The 17,561-nt window shown below is 42.7% G+C and overlaps 1 protein-coding gene across 1 annotated transcript in view; it reads right to left on the bottom strand.

Annotated features, from left to right (window-relative positions):
* Positions 1-17,561, bottom strand: part of LOC124596454 (carbonic anhydrase 1-like) — a 154,559-nt gene that overhangs the window by 93,518 nt on the left and 43,480 nt on the right. The window contains exon 3 of the mRNA XM_047135587.1: positions 6,275-6,310. Coding sequence (XP_046991543.1) covers positions 6,275-6,310 — 36 coding nt within the window. The remainder of the gene's footprint in view (positions 1-6,274; positions 6,311-17,561) is intronic.

Genomic DNA, 17,561 nt, shown 5'->3' with positions numbered 1-17,561 from the left:
AAACCAACACCTATATCTTTCCGTGGGAGCTCTAATTTCCCTTATTTAATTACAATGATCGTTTGTCCCTAAGTAGGTGGGCGTCAATAAAATATTTTCGCATTCGGAGGAGGAAGTTGGTGACTGAAATTTCGTGAGAAGATACCGCTGCAACGAAAAACGCCTTTGTTTTTTGTTCATCCCAAATCCTGTATCATTCCCGTGACGCTCTTTCCCCTATTTCGCGACAATACAAAACTTGCTGGTCTTCTCTGAACATTTCTCGACTTTATTAATCCTATCTGGTAAGGATCCCAGATTGCGCAGCAGTACTCCGAAAGAGGACGGACAGGCGCAGTGTGGGCGGTAGATCTGTTGCATTTTCTAAGTGTTCTGCCAATAAAACACAGTCTTTGGTTAGCCTTCACGCAACATTTTCTATGCGTTCTTTCCAATTTCAATTGTTCGTAACTGTAATTCCTAGATATTTAGCTGAATTTACGGCCTCTACATTAGACTGATTTATCGTGTAACCGAAGCTTAATGGTTTCGTTTTAGCACTCATGTGGAAGACCTTACACTTTTCATTATTTAGGGCCAACTGCCAGTTTTCGAACTATTTAGATATCTTTTCTAAATCTTTTTCCAATTTGTTTTATTAGACGATAAACGAGAGCATCATCTGCAAAAGCCTAAGATGGCTGCTCAGATTGTCTCCTAAATCGTTCATATAGATAAGGAACAGCGGACGTCCTATAACACTACCTTGGGGAACGACAGAAATCACTTCTATGAGGGGAAGAAGACAAGAGAGTCTTACCTGGGACCGCTCTCAGTGCAAATTTCAAGGCTGTTTGAAACATCCATCATAAAAACCGTCTTATCATCCCCCCCCCCCCCCCCCCCCCGCCAAGGTCGAAAGAGTGCCTTGTCTCTGGGAAAGAGCCATTAAAATTGAACGTACATAGGATACATAGCATATCTTGTGAATGTGGGCTCCAGTACACCTGGCGAACACAGTGCTGTATTACGAAACACTGCGAGTAGCACGTCAGGCATGAGACAGTGGGACACACGGGGAATTCAGCGATACTAGAGCGCAGAATTGATATCACACTTTTGGCTTTAATAACACCAAGGTGCTACGCTGAACAACTGACTACTGGAATTTTGTCGTAAAGGAATCAATAGAAATAAGGATTTACGAGGATCTTTCCAGGAGGACCGAAGCGTACCAATTTAGCACTGCATGGAATCTCATTTTGGCGGCGATCGACGAGAATGCGCCCAACAGACAGTTAGGTCTTTGCAGCATGTAAGACGCATCTGTCATAGTGAGATCGAAACGACACAGACTTTAGTACTATCCGCATCACGTCGGTGCACCTCTACCCAAGCAAGCAATGAAAAGTTCGTACTGGAAGGCCAGTCGAAAAGCACAGTGTTTGACCCGCGTGCGGGTTTACGTTTTAAACTGAGTTACATGAACTCTATATTCTCGGTTTGTTCCTGCCTATTTCAAAATCGCAGCAAATTCAGCATCACTAACTTAACTTATAACGATGTGGACGAACAAACGAGTAATATAGCTTCAGTGAGCGGAACAGGAAATCGCACATATTCGCAGAAAAACGTCTAAATATTTATGACAACAAAGAATCTAATGTCCTTTAAGCTGTACTCCTAGGCTCCTGCATAACCACACCCTTGGAAACCGCAACATATTGGGAAATAAATAGCAAATATTTATAATGAGAGAAGAATAGAGAAAGTACGCTAGAATGAACTCCTCTCCCCCTAAAGCAGGTCAACTGGTCTCTTGGCTCGGCGTTCTCCTGGACTTCCGTAGGACCAAGTGTATATAATACACTATTGGCCATTAAAATTGCTACACAAAGAAGAAATGCAGATGATAAACTGGTATTCATTGGACAAATATATTGTACTAGAACTGACATATGATTACGTGTTCAAGCAATTTGGGCGCATAGATCCTGAGAAATCAATACCCAGAACAACCACCTCTGGACGTAATAACGGCCTTGATACGCTTGGGCATTGAGTCAAACAGAGCTTGGATGGCGAACACAGGTACAGATGACCATGCAGCTTCAACACGGTACCACAGTTCATCAAGAGTAGTGACTGGCGTACTGTGACGAGCCAGTTGCTCGGCCACCATTGACCAGACGTGTTCAATTGGTGAGAGATCTGGAGAATGTGCTGGCCAGGACAGCAGTCCAACATTTTCTTGATCCAGAAAGGCCCGTACAGGACCTGCAACATGCGCTCGTGCATTATCCGGTTGAAATGTAGGGTTTCGCAGGGATCGAATGAAGGGTAGAGTCAATGGTCGTAACACATCTGAAATTGAACGTCCACTGTTCAAAGTGCCGTCAATACGAACAAGTGGTGACCGAGACGAGTAAGCAATGGCACCCTATACCATCACCCCGGGTAATACGCCAGTATGGCGATGACGAATACACGCTTCCAATGTGCGTTCACCGCGATGTCGCCAAACACGGATGTGAACATCATGATGCTGTAAACAGAACCTGGATTCATCCGAAAAAATGACGTTTTGCCATTCGTGCACCCAGGTTCGTCGTGGAGTACACCATCGCAGGCGCTCCAGTCTGTGATGCAGCGTGAAGGGTAACAGCAGCGATGGTCTCCGAGCTGATAGTCCTTGCTGCTGCAAACGTCGTCGGACTGTTCTTTTGTCTTGCAAACTTCCCCATCTGTTGACACAGGTATCGAGACGTGGCTGCACGATCCGTTACAGCCATGCGGATAAGATGCCTGTCATCTCGACTGCTAGTGATACGAGGCCGTTAGGATTCAGCATGGCGTTCCGTATTACCCTCCTGAACCCACCGATTCCATATTTTGCTAACAGTCATTGGATCTCGACCAACGCGAGCAGCAATGTCGCGATCGATAAACCGCAATCGCGATAGGCTTCAATCCGACCTTTATCAAAGTCGGAAACTGATGATACGCATTTCTCCTCCTTACACGAGGCATCACAACAACGTTTCACCAGGCAACGCCCGTCAACTGCTGTTTGTGTATGATCAATCGGTTGGAAACTTTCCTCATGTCAGCTCGTTGTAGGTGTCGCCACCGGCGCCAACCTTGTGTGAATGCTCTGAAAAGCTAATCATTTGCATATCACAGCATCTTCTTCCTGTCGGTTAAATTTCGCGTCTGTATTACGTCATCATCGTAGTGTGGCAATTTTAATGGCCAGTAGTGTAGTTTAGGCTTTCACCACTCTCTAACGAGGTGTACAAGTCGGTCACTTCCCTTCCTCACTTATCATTTCAGCATTACAAATTTTACTTATGGAAAAAATTCTTTCATTGTTCTACGGTTTTCTTTCTTTCTCTTGGATATTACCAGACAAGTGTTTCAACATATATGTTCGTTCCTGAATAGTTAGGTTTACGTTTAATGGCTGTCTTGAAACTGTTTGACTTAGATATTTGGTTAAAAAGTGATTCTGTTACAAAATGTAAGCCTTAGTCACGTAAACTGGGCCTCCTGTAGCTGTTTAAACTGGGCCCTTTACTTTTTCACATTTGAAGTCGTCCCATAGCCAACGGCCTTGCCGCAGTGGTAACACCGGTTCCGCCAGATCACCGAAGTTAAACACTGTCGGCTTGGCTGGCACTTACACGAGTCACTGTCCGTGTCTGCCGAGTGCTGTTGCCAAGCGGGGTGTACTCAACCCTTGTGAAGCCAGTTGAGGAGCTACTCGATTGAGAAGTAGCGGCATCGGTCACGAAAACTGGTAACGGCCGGGAGAGCGGTGTGCTGAGCACAGGCAACTCCGTACCCGCATCCGGTGACGCCCAGGGACTGGGGATGGTCGGTCGGTACCGTTAGGCCTTCAAGGTCTGGTCGGGATGTGTTTATTTGTTTTATTTTAAGCCTTTACGATTAGTACACACTCTTATTCTCTCGGGATTCTCGTACTAATTGCCATAGAGTAACAGGGAAGGTTGATAGAAGAAAGTGGAGTCAAAAATCACTAGAGCTACTGACGTAGTTCAAAACCGGGCGAGTTGGAAGAAAGCCAGTGGACAGCTTAACGTTCCAAAAACAAGTCTTACGAGGATGACCAACAAGAAGGACAGACCACCTAAGGAAGCAGCAAAAAAAGAGATAGACCTACATTTTGGGGTAAAAATCGTAAGAGAAGCTGGTGTAGTATCGTCTTGGTATGGAAGCTTCTTTCACGCTTAGTAGTAATGACTTGTGAAGAATGATTATACAACTGGCAGAGAGAAATAACATTGAGCACCCTTTCAAAGGCGAAATTGCTGTGAAAATTTGGGGTAGTTATCAAACTACCAAACGACACAATACCAAACTGTCAGAAATAAATCCCACAAGAACATCCTATAGCAGGGCTCTTGGGTTCTGAAAAGACAAAAGAGAGAAATTCTATAATTTTCTGAATATGACTTCTTTGAAACTCGGTTACTTTTTCTCCTATTTAATACCTTTTTCTAATTTTGCTCAGTGTTATTTTGACTATTTATACATATAATTCGATTCTGGCAGCTATTTTTTGGAATTTTCTAAGAGTAAAGTTATTGAAAATAGCTTTTTCGTAATAAATTTTCGTTTATTTCCTTTTTCTGAAATATAAATGCCGGCCGGAGTGACAGAGCGGTTCTAGGCGCTACAGTCTGAAACAGCGCGACCGCTACGGTCGCTGGTTCGAATCCTGCCTCGGGCATGGATGTGTGTGATGTCCTTAGGTTAGTTAGGTTTAAGTAGTTCTAATTCTAGGGGACTGATGACCTCAGAAGTTAAGTCCCATAGTGTTCAGAGCCATTTGAACCATTTTTTGAAATATAAATGGTGCATAACAATATCAAGTAAATATTACATGGTTCAAAATATAATTTTTACTATTTTCTATTCTTTAAATAAAAAAACTGGGTGGAGCGTGGTCCTGTTTTAGGCAATCTCTTCTCTAAATGTTCAATCGCAGCGATTTAAACTGTAGTCATGTCCCTGCCAATGGAAATCGCGACATAAACAGAAAAAACCGTGAAATGTTTGTGACAAACAAGAATAGAAATATCATTGCTGGTCTCAGAATCCGTCACAAAATCGACAATTTAAAAAAAAAAAAATGTTAACGCACAACACGTCGCGGACTTGTGACCTCTGACACAGTAATACGATGTCTCTAACTACACGACCGAACTAAACAGAGAGCCAAACTCAACATTATCACCGAGCGAGGTGGCGCAGTGGTTAGCACACTGGACTCGCGTTCGGGAGGACGACGGTTCAATCCCGTCTCCGGGCATCCTGATTTAGGTTTTCCGTGATTTCCCTAAATCGTTTCAGGCAAATGCCGGGATGGTTTCTTTGAAAGGGCACGGCCGATTTCCTTCCCAATCGTTCCCTAACCCGAGCTAGCGCTCCGTCTCTAATGACCTCGTTGTCGACGGGACGTTAAACACTACCCACCACCACCACCACCATCTTAACGTTATCATTCATGTTAATATCTCCTGATAACTTTTTCGGTCGGCGCGTCGTTAACTGTTATTAGTTATAAGAAATCCCACCAAGTGTGACGTGTTTGTAATAAATTTTCCATGCGTCATAAACAACGTTAGGAAGGAAACGAATATAAACATAGCGCTTTCCGACTGGCCTTCAGATTCTGACTTTTCATTGGTCGCTTTGTTAGAGCTGGGAAGACGTGGTGGGGATAGCGCTCAAGCCTGTGTCGTTTCCGTTCTCGCCTCCGGAATGCCCAGTCAGAGATACGAGCGCATTCTCCGGCGCAACCGGCACCCCACTCCCCGCCCTCTGGCCGGACAAAGGTCACAGCGAGAGAAGGCGGCGCAGTTTCTCGCCGCTTCGCCAGATGATCGTGAGTATGACACTCTTCAAAACTTCGCGCATTTTAAAATTCATACAATGAAGGCTTTCATGACCGGATCTTTCGGCTGCCGAGAATTCTTCCGGGTTGTATGGCTATGGTTCATGGAACTCAACTACCCCTTACGTTTCGTTCAAAGCTACGTTGGACATCTTCGGAGGTGCTCCTGGTTGTGCTGAGTGTTGCCGACTCAGCACAACCGGGAGCAACTCCAAAGATGTCCAACGTAGCCTTGGACGAAACGTCAGGGATTGAAGAGTTCCATGGACCACGACCATACAACCCCGAAGAATTCTCGGCAGCATTTTAAAATTGCTACCTAGCTGGTAAACCGAGAGCTTTCCATCAGTAGTACGCACCAGTGTTGATACTTACGCTCCACTCCATATCCCCAGGTAGCAGGACACCGTTCTGAAACAGAAAAGAAGTTCTGTTGTAATTCCACGTACAACAATTACGTCTAACACGCTATAAAATATTCCAAAGTATTAGATCTACCATATAGAGCAAGGTAGTAACCTCAAGTTTGTTATTGCTTCGATACTGTTAGAGACCTCTCCCTGCCTTTCACGCAGGTTGCTTTGCCTGTCAGAGATACAGCTACACTCTCACGTTTTACGATGTATTCAAAGAGAGGACACAGTTTCTTTTCCTTTGGACGATTCTTCACTATGGTGTCCAGGAGACTCTATATCAGTGGTTGTCAAACTTTTTTGCTCAAGAGCCAGTACTGACATTTTGGAAGGGCACTTGGAGCCGCATATGTATCAGTGACTGAATACCATGTATGACTTTTTCAATTTAGCAATCATTGTTATTGTTAAATTTTTGATTATTGCTCAAAATCTTTGTCTTCAAATCCGGGTGTTTACTATAACAAACTCCTTAAAAAGTAAAAATTGAATTGTTGTTGTTGTGGTCTTCAGTCCTGTGACTGGTTTGATGCAGCTCTCCATGCTACTCTATCCTGTGCAAGCCTATTCATCTCCCAGTACCTACTGCAGCCTACATCCTTCTGAATCTGTTTAGTATATTCATCTCTTGGTCTTCCTCTGCGAATTTTACCCTCCATGCTGCCCTCCAATACTAAATTGGTGATCCTTCGATGTCTCAGAACATGTCCTTCCAACCGATCCCTACTTCTAGTCAAGTTGCGCAACAACCTCCACTTCTCCCCAATTCTATTCAATACCTCCTCGTTAGTTATGTGATCTACCCATCTAATCTTCAGCATTCTTCTGTGGCACCACATTTCGAAAGCTTCTATTCTCTTCTTGTCTAAACTATTTAACGTCCATGTTTCACTTCCATATATGACTACACTCCATACAAATACTTTCAGAAACGACTTCCTAACACTTAAATCAATACTCGATGTTTCTTCTTCAGAAACGCTTTCCTTGCCACTGCCAGTCTACATTTTATATCCTCTCTACTTCGACCATCATCAGTTATTTTGCTCCCCAAATAGCAAAACTCCATTACCACTTTAAGTGTCTCATTTCCTAATCTAATTCCCGCAGTATCACCCGACTTAATTCGACTACATACCATTATCCTTGTTTTGCCTTTGTTGATGTTCATCTTACACCCTCCTTTCAAGACAGTGTCCATTCCGTTCAGCTGCTCTTCCAAGTCCTTTGCTGTCTCTGACAGAATTGCAATGTCATCGGCGAACCTCAAAGTTTTTATTTCTTCTCCATGGATTTTAATTCCTACTCCGAACTTTCCTTTCGTTTCCTTTACTGCTTGCTCAATATACAGATTGAGTAGCATCTGGGAGAGGCTACAACCCTGTCTCACTCCCTTACCAACCATTGCTTCCCTTTCATGTCCCTCGACTCATAATAACTGCCATCTGCTTTCTGTACAAATTGTAAATAGCCTTTCGCTCCCTGTATTTTACCCCTGTCACCTTCAGAATTTGAAAGAGAGTATTCCAGTTAACATTGTCCAAAGATTTCTCTAAGTACAAATGCTAGAAACGTAGGTTTGCCTTTCCTTAATCTTTCTTCTAAGATAAGTCGTAGGGTCAGTATTGCCTCACGTGTTCCAACATTTCTACGGAATACAAACTGATCTTCCCCGAGGTCGGCTTCTACCGGTTTTTCCATTCATCTGTAAAGAATTCGCGTTAGTATTTTGCAGCTGTGAGTTATTAAACTGATAGTTCGGTATTTTTCACATCTGTCAACACCTGCTTTCTTTGGGATTGGAATTATTATATTCTTCTTGAAGTCTGAGGGAATTTCGGCTGTCTCATACATCTTGCTCACCAGATGGTAGAGTTTTGTCAGGACTGGCTCTCCCAAGGCTGTCAGTAGTTCCAATGGAATGTTGTCGACTCCCGGGGCCTTGTTTCGACTCAGGTCTTTCAGTGCTCTGTCGAACTCTTCACGCAGCATCATATCTGACATATCATCTTCATCTACCTCCTCTTCCATTTCCATAATATTGTCCTCAAGAACATCGCCCCTGTATAGACCCTCTATATACTCCTTCCACCTTTCTGCTTTCCCTTCTTTACTTAGAAATAGGTTTCCATCTGAGCTCTTGATATTCATGCAAGTGGTTCTCTTTTCTCCAAAGGTCTCTTTAATTTTCCTGTAGGCAGTATCTATCTTACCCCTAGTGAGATAAGCCTCTACATCCTTACATTTGTCCTCTAGCCATCCCTGCTTAGCCATTTTGCACTTCCTGTTGATCTCAATTTTGAGACGTTTGTATTCCTTTTTGCTTGCTTCACTTGCTGCATTTTTGTATTTTCTCCTTTCATCAATGAAATTCAGTATCTCTTCTGTTACCCAAGGATTTCTACTAGCCCCCGTATTTTTACCTACTTGATCCTCTGCTGCTTTCACTATTTCATTCCTCAAAGCTACCTATTCTTCTTCTACTGTATTTATTTCCTCCATTCCTGTCAATTGTTCCGTCATGCTCTCCCTGAAACTCTGTACAATCTCTGGTTCTTTCAGTTTATCCAGGTCCCACCTCCTTAAATTCCCACCTTTTTGCAGTTTCTTCAGTTTTAATCTACAGTTCATAACCAATAGATTGTGGTCAGAGTCCACATCTGCCCCTGGAAATGTCTTACAATTTAAAATCTGGTTCCTAAACCTCTGTCTTACCATTGTATAATCTGTCTGGAACCTTTTAGTATCTCCAGGGTTCTTCCATGTATACAACCTTCTTTCATGATTCTTGAACCAAGTGTTAGCTATGATTAAGTTGTGTTCTGTGCAAAATTCTACGAGGCGGCCTCCTCTTTCATTTCTTACCCCCAATCCATATTCACCTACTACGTTTCCTTCTCTTTCTTTTCCTACTGTCGAATTCCAGTCACCCATGACTATTAAATTTTCATCTCCCTTCACTATCTGAATAATTTCTTTTATCTCCTCATACATTTCATCAACTTCTTCATCATCGCCTGAGCTAGTTGACATATAAACTTGTACTACTGTAGTAGGCGAGGGCTTCGTGTCTATCTTGGCCACAATAATGCGTTCACTATGCTGTTTGTAGTAGCTTACCCGCACTCCTATTTTTTTCTTCATTATTAAACCCACTCCTGCATTACCCCTATTTGATTTTGTATTTATAACCCTGTATTCACCTGACCAAAAGTCTTGTTCCTCCTGCCACCGAACTTCACTAATTCCCACTACACCGAACTTCACTAATTCCCACTATATCTAACTTTAACCTGTCCATTTCCCTTTTTAAATTTTCTACCCTACCTGCCAGATTAAGGGATCTGACATTCCACGCTCCGATCCGTAGAATGCCAGTTTTCTTTCTCCTGATAACGATGTCCTCTTGAGTAGTCCCCGCCCGGAGATCCGAATGGGGGACCATTTTACCTCCGGAATATTTTACCCAAGAGGACGCCACCATCATTTAACCATACAGTAAAGCTGCATGCCCTCGGGAAAAATTACGGCTGTAGTCTCCCCTTGCTTTCAGCCGTTCGCAGTACCAAGACAGCAAGGCCGTTTTGGTTAGTGTTACAGGGCCCGATCAGTCAATCATCCAGACTGTTGCCCCTGCAACTACTGAAAAGGCTGCTGCCCCTCTTCAGGAACCACACGTTTGCCTGGCCTCTCAACAGATAACCTTCCGTTTTGGTTGCACCTACGGTACGGCTGTCTGTATCGCTGAGGCACGCAAGCCTCCCCACCAACGCCAAGGTCCATGGTTCATGGGGGGGATTGAGTATGAACTGAAAATTGAGTATGAACTGAAAATGACAGAAAAAAATTCAAACTGAATGTATTGGTCTTTCAGGTGTACTACACTTGAGGTTGCATTGAGTAGACATGTGTGAAAAACAAGAAAACACTAATTTCATACAAGGTATTATGTATTTGAAAAATACAGTTACAACAGAGTATTCCATCAGTATACAGTTAGTTTTAATTTTCAGTTTTTAATCAGATGAGTTCAATCTCACCTTTGAATCCATTACTTTTGAAATATTACGTTCCAAACTTGAAACTTTCACGGTCTGTGAAAACACTGGCAATAAAATAACAATGGCCGATTGTCGTCTGAAATGCGAGTTTCTGTGTAAAGGGACTGTCAGTTGTCAGCTGGAAAGAGGCATCGCGCGCAGTCTAACGACAAGCAGCAGAACTATTTGCCTCTATATATTTCCTGTTTTGCGCTGGAGTGTGCTAGTGTCAGTTAGCTCTAGGAAGACGCTAGACGCAGTAGTTAGTGTTCGCTAAAGCTCTGCTCATGCAGTAAGCGGCCAGAACAAAAAAGACTGTTATCATACGAAATATATTTAATATATTTTTTTTAATTCTAATAGCATCCTGCGGACCCCTCTGGCATAGCTTTTTCTGCGGGCAATACACGAACAATAGACATACACTACACTTAGATTATACAGATACAGACATAGATATATACACAGCAATAAGAGACGAAGAACAATGGGCACAATTAAACGCACTGACAAACAGTGTTCCAAAAACAACGCATGAAGAGTATATGCGGACACGACATCACAGACATGCCTATGTGCAGCGTAACAGAAATCTCCAGAGGATGGACAGCGATACCCACAGTGACAGCGAAAATAGTGAAAATGAGGAGGAACAGAAGGAGGAAGCTGAGATGTGACAGTAAATAAGCAAATTGCTGGCAATCTAGCCAAGAAAACACCAAATGCTGTACAAGGATGCGCACCTAATGTAGTTAATACATAGGATTACTTCCCCCCATGAACCATGGACCTTGCCGTTGGTGGGGAGGCTTGCGTGTCTCAGCGATACAGATGGCCGTACCGTAGGTGCAACCACAACGGAGGGGTATCTGTTGAGAGGCCAGACAAACGTGTGGTTCCTGAAGAGGGGCAGCAGCCTTTTCAGTAGTTGCAGGGGCAACAATCTGGATAATTGACTGATCTGGCCTTGTAACATTAACCAAAACGGCCTTGCTGTGCTGGTACTGCGAACGGCTGAAAGCAAGGGGAAACTACAGCCGTAATTTTTCCCGAGGGCATGCAGCTTTACTGTATGATTAAATGATGATGGCGTCCTCTTGGGTAAAATATTCCGGAGATAAAATAGTCCGCCATTCGGATCTCCGGGCGGGGACTACTGAAGAGGACGTCGTTATCAGGAGAAAGAAAATTGGCGTTCTACGGATCGGAGCGTGGAATGTCAGATCCCTTAATCAGGCAGGTAGGTTAGAAAATTTAAAAAGGGAAATGGATAGGTTAAAGTAAGATATAGTGGGAATTAGTGAAGTTCGGTGGCAGGAGGAACAAGACTTTTGGTCAGGTGATTACAGGGTTATAAATACAAAATCAAATAGGGGTAATGCAGGAGTAGGTTTAATAATGAATAAAAAAATAGGAGTGCGGGTTAGCTACTACAAACAGCATAGTGAACGCATTATTGTGGCCAAGATAGACACAAAGCCCATGCCTACTACAGTAGTACAAGTTTATATGCCAACTAGCTCTGCAGATGATGAAGAAATTGATTAAATGTATGACGAGATAAAAGAAATTATTCAGGTAGTGAAGGGAGATGAAAATTTAATAGTCATGGGTGACTGGAATTCGTCAGTAGGAAAACGGAGAGAAGGAAACATAGTAGGTGAATATGGATTGGGGGGAACAAATGAAAGAGGAAGTCGCCTTGTAGAATTTTGCACAGAGCATAACTTAATCATAGCTAACACTTGGTTCAAGAATCATGAAAGAAGGTTGTATACCTGGAAGAATCCTGGAGATACTAAAAGGTATCAGATATATTACATAATGGTAAGACAGAGATTTAGGAACCAGGTTTTAAATTGTAAGACATTTCCAGGGGCAGATGTGGATTCTGACTACAATCTATTGGTTATGAACTGCAGATTGAAACTGAAGAAACTGCAAAAAGGCGGGAATTTAAGGAGATGGGACCTGGATAAACTGAAAGAACCAGAGGTTGTAGAGAGTTTCAGGGAGAGCATAAGGGAACAATTGACAGGAATGGGGGAAAGAAATACAGTAGAAGAAGAATGGGTAGCTTTGAGGGATGAAGTAGTGAAGGCTGCAGAGGATCAAATAGGTAAAATGACGAGGGCTAGTAGAAATCCTTGGATAACAGAAGAAATATAGGATTTAATTGACAATAGGAGAAAATATAAAAATGCAGTAAATGAAGCAGGCAAAAAGGAATACAAACGTCTCAAAAATGAGATCGACAGGAATTGCAAAATGGCTAAGCAGGGATGGCTAGAGGACAAATGTAAGGATGTAGAGGCTTATCTCACTAGGGGTAAGATAGATACTGCCTACAGGAAAATTAAAGAGACCTTTGGAGAGAAGAGAACCACTTGTATGAATATCAAGATCTCAGATGGCAAACCAGTTCTAAGCAAAGAAGGGAAGGCAGAAAGGTGGAAGGAGTATATAGAGGGTTTATACAAGGGCGATGTACTTGAGGACAATATTATGGAAATGGAAGAGGATGTAGATGAAGAAGAAATGGGAGATAACATACTGCGTGAAGAGTTTGACAGAGCGCTGAAAGACCTGAGTCGAAACAAGGCCCCGGGAGTAGACAACATTCCATTAGAACTACTGATGGCCTTGGGAGAGCCAGTCATGACAAAACTCTACCATCTGGTGAGCAAGATGTATGAGACAGGCGAAATACCCACAGACTTCAAGAAGAATATAATAATTCCAATCCCAAAGAAAGCAGGTGTTGACAGATGTGAAAATTACCGAACTATCAGTTTAATAAGTCACAGCTGCAAAGTACTAACGCGAATTCTTTACAGACGAATGGAAAAACTGGCAGAAGCGGACCTCGGGGAAGATCAGTTTGGATTCCGTAGAAATGATGGAACACGTGAGGCAATACTAACCTTACGACTTATCTTAGAAGAAAGATTAAGATAAGGCAAACCTACGTTTCTAGCATTTGTAGACTTAGAGAAAGCTTTTGACAACGTTAACTGGAATACTCTCTTTCAAATTCTGAAGGTGGCAGGGGTAAAATACAGGGAGCGAAAGGCCATTTATAATTTGTACAGAAACCAGATGGCAGTTATAAGAGTCGAGGGGCATGAAAGGGAAGCAGTGGTTGGGAAAGGAGTGAGACAGGGTTGTAGCCTCTCTCCGATGTTATTCAATCTGTGTATTGAGCAAGCAGTAAAAGAAACAAAAGAAAAATTCGGAGTAGGTATTAAAATTCATGGAGAAGAAGTAAAAACTTTGAGGTTCGCCGATGACATTGTAATTCTGTCAGAGACAGCAAAGGACTTGGAAGAGCAGTTGAACGGAATGGACAGTGTCTTGAAAGGAGGATATAAGATGAACTTCAACAAAAGCAAAACGAGGGTAATGGAATGTAGTCAAATTAAATCGGGTGATGCTGAGGGGATTAGATTAGGAAATGAGACACTTAAAGTAGTAAAGGCGTTTTGCTATTTAGGGAGTAAAATAACTGATGATGGTCGAAGTAGAGAGGATATAAAATGTAGACTGGCAATGGCAAGGAAATCGTTTCTGAAGAAGAGAAATTTGTTAACATCGAGTATAGATTTAAGTGTCAGGAAGTCGTTTCTGAAAGTATTTGTATGGAGTGTAGCCATGTATGGAAGTGAAACATGGACGATAACCAGTTTGGACAAGAAGAGAATAGAAGCTTTCGAAATGTGGTGCTACAGAAGAATGCTGAAGATAAGGTGGATAGATCACGTAACTAATGAGGAGGTATTGAATAGGATTGGGGAGAAGAGAAGTTTGTGGCACAACTTGACTAGAAGAAGGGATCGGTTGGTAGGACATGTTTTGAGGCATCAAGGGATCACAAATTTAGCATTGGAGGGCAGCGTGGAGGGTAAAAATCGTAGAGGGAGACCAAGAGATCAATACACAAAGCAGATTCAGAAGGATGTAGGTTGCACTAGGTACTGGGAGATGAAGAAGCTTGCACAGGATAGAGTAGCATGGAGAGCTGCATCAAACCAGTCTCAGGACTGAAGACCACAACAACAACAACATAGGATTAGTAACAAATAGGATAAGAAACATTATTTCTCTACTAATAACCATTTGTGTGTGTGTGTGTGTGTGTGTGTGTGTGACTGGCGGTCAACGGCTCGATGAAACCATTCCGAGGTATTCACCGTCAATCACACTCGGTGATGGTACTAACATATCTCTAATCTATCCTATCTTCTTTTTATATTCTTCTTAAAAACAACAAAATTTTATTTATATTTCAACCTCAAATTATTGTTATTTTGAATCATTCTTTGTAAATGTTGTAGATAAAACAAAAGGAAAGAAAACTGTAAAAAGATGAAAAACGAAAATTGTAAGATGTACGACCTATTTTAAACATTAGGTAACAGGTCTATAATTTGGCAATAAATAAATAAAAAATAGCTTGCGGACCCCAGGCGGTCCGCGGATCACCTGTTGGGAACCACTGCACTGTGCAGTATGAGACACCATGACAAATGTTTGCTAAATGTGTTGAATGTCATTTTTCTTCTAGTCATAGTGTTGCATTACGACACCTTAATTTCTCGAGCACAGGCATTTAAGCCAGCCTTAATTTTATTTCATATTCCTTGCAACAAATATATGTCGCATTCTAAGATGACACTGTCTACACTGCATATTCGCGAATCTCTGCTACTTCCGTGTCAAAATTTATACCACAGCAGCTGATCGGTACAAATTGCACATGCCCATGAGTTTTCCCTACTGGAACACAAATAATAAAATGTTCCTCCTCCCGCATCTTCTAACCATGCAGTAGGCAGGCAACCTAACCCTCTTGTCCTTGTGGCAAGCGGTCAACTTTACTTGGCTCACGACCGTATTCATCAACGTCAGTTAAAATTAAGCACATGTCAAAATATTACTGTCTCTGTATTTTTGTTTGTTACTGACAAGGTAACCTCCCCATCGCACCCCCCTCAGATTTAGTTATAAGTTGGCACGGGGATAGGCCTTGAAAAACTGAACACGGATCAATCGAGAAAACAGGAAGAAGTGTGGAACTATGAAAAAAATAGGCAAAACATACAAACTGAGTAGTCCATGCGCAAGGTAAGCAACATCAAGGAGAGTGATGGCTTACGAGCGCCGTGGTCCCGTGGTTAGCGTGAGCGGCTATGAAACGACAGGTCCTTGGTTCAAATCTTCTATCGACTGAAAATTTAAATGTTTTATTTTCAGATAATTATCAAAGTTCAGGCACTCACACATAATCAACTTCGCTCTCCAAAATTCCAGGACATGTTCAGATTTGCTTGGACATATACAGCATTTGACGGTCTACGCACGGAAACATTTGAAAACGTAAAAAAAAAACATATGTTTTGACAGAGCACAGGGAAAACTGTGCGACTCTGAAACCGTTGCACTCATTTGATGCAGTTTATGTGACAAACTCTTATGTTCTCATCACTTTTTTTGGAGTGATTATCACATCCACAAGAAAACCTAAATCGGGCAAGGTAGAAGAATCTTTTTACCCATTCGCCAAGCGTGCAAGTTAGGTGGGTCGACAACATATTCCTGTCATGTGACGCACATGCCGTCACCGGTGTCGCAAAGAATATATCAGACGTGTTTTCCTGTGGAGGAATCGGTTGACCTATGACCTTGCGATCAAATGTTTTCGGTTCCTATTGGAGAGGCACGTCTTTTCGTCTACTAATCGCACGGTTTTGCGGTGCGGTCGCAAAACACAGACACCAAACTTATTACAGTGAACAGAGACGTCAATGAATGAACGGGCAGATCGTAACTCTGCGAAAATAAAATTTTCGGTCGAGGGAGGAGTCGAACCAAGGACCTTTCGTTCCACAGTTGCTCACTCTAACCACGAGACCACGGCGCTCATCAGCTTTCATTGTCCTTTATGTTGCCTATCTTGCACATGGACTACTCAGTTTATATATTTTGTTTATTTTTTCATAGTTCCACACAACTTCTTCCTGTTTTCTCGATTGATCTGTGTTCAGTTTTTCAAGGCCTATCCACTGTGTCAATTTATAACTAAATCTGAGGGGGATGCGATGGGGAGGTTCCCTTGTGAGCAGGAAAATCGCACTCTTAAGAATCTCTCAACGTTAGCTCACTTTTTGAATTTGGCAGTTAGTTGCTTCACTCATGTTCAGGAAAAACAGAACACCTTGAACGACCAGAGGTAGGACGTTCATATTCGCAAGACGGCTACATTACTGTGTTCTGCAGAAATGATTAGCATTTCAGTCACCTCGGTTCAGCATGTGTCCTATTACTTAGAAGGCACAGGGTTCGCCATGGATGCTGATAACTTGTTCCACGCGTGATGGCATCTGTGCGTACAAGGAGCGAGTGGCATCCTGTGGTACAGCCATCCACGCTGCATTCACCTGGTTCCAAAAATCATCTATGGTGGTTGGCGTTGGGAACAGCGCTGCATCTGACCTTTCACTATATCCCACACATTTTGGATTGGCGACAAGTCTGATGATCTGACGGGCCAGGGCAAAAGGGTGACATCCTTTGACACCAAGAAGGCACGTGTTCGTGCAGCTATGGGTGGTCGTGCATTGTATTGCTGAAAAATGGCGTCTAGGATGTTGTGCAGAAAGCGTATGGCTCCAGCTCGCAGTATGTCATTCTGGCCGCAGTGCCCCGGACGAGCACCAACTGTGATTTGTCGTTGCACCCGATAGCACCCCACACCATAGGCCTTGAGTTGGCGCTGAATGTCTTGTGCGAATACAGTATCTGTGAAGTCGCTCCCCTTTCCTGCGGCGAACCAAAATGCGGCCATCATTTTCAAACAAACAGAACCTAAATTCGTTCGAAAACTCCTTCTACATCTACATCTACATGATTACTCTGCAATTCACATTTAAGTGCTTGGCAAAGGGTTCATCGAACCACAGTCATACGATCTCTCTACCATTCCACTCCCGAACAGCGCGTGGGAAAAACGAACTCCTAAACCTTTCTGTTCGAGCTCTGATTTCTCATATTTTATTTTGATGATCATTCCTACCTATGTAGGTTGGGCTCAACAAAATATTTTCGGATGCGGAAGAGAAAGTTGGTGACTGAAATTTCGTAAATAGATCTCGCCGCGACGAAAAACGTCTTTGCTTTAATGACTTCCATCCCAACTCGCGTATCATATCT

Source organism: Schistocerca americana, chromosome 2, assembly GCF_021461395.2.
Source record: "Schistocerca americana isolate TAMUIC-IGC-003095 chromosome 2, iqSchAmer2.1, whole genome shotgun sequence".
Classification (NCBI taxonomy): Eukaryota; Metazoa; Arthropoda; class Insecta; order Orthoptera; family Acrididae; genus Schistocerca; species Schistocerca americana.
This window is presented reverse-complemented; position numbering and strand designations above follow the sequence as displayed.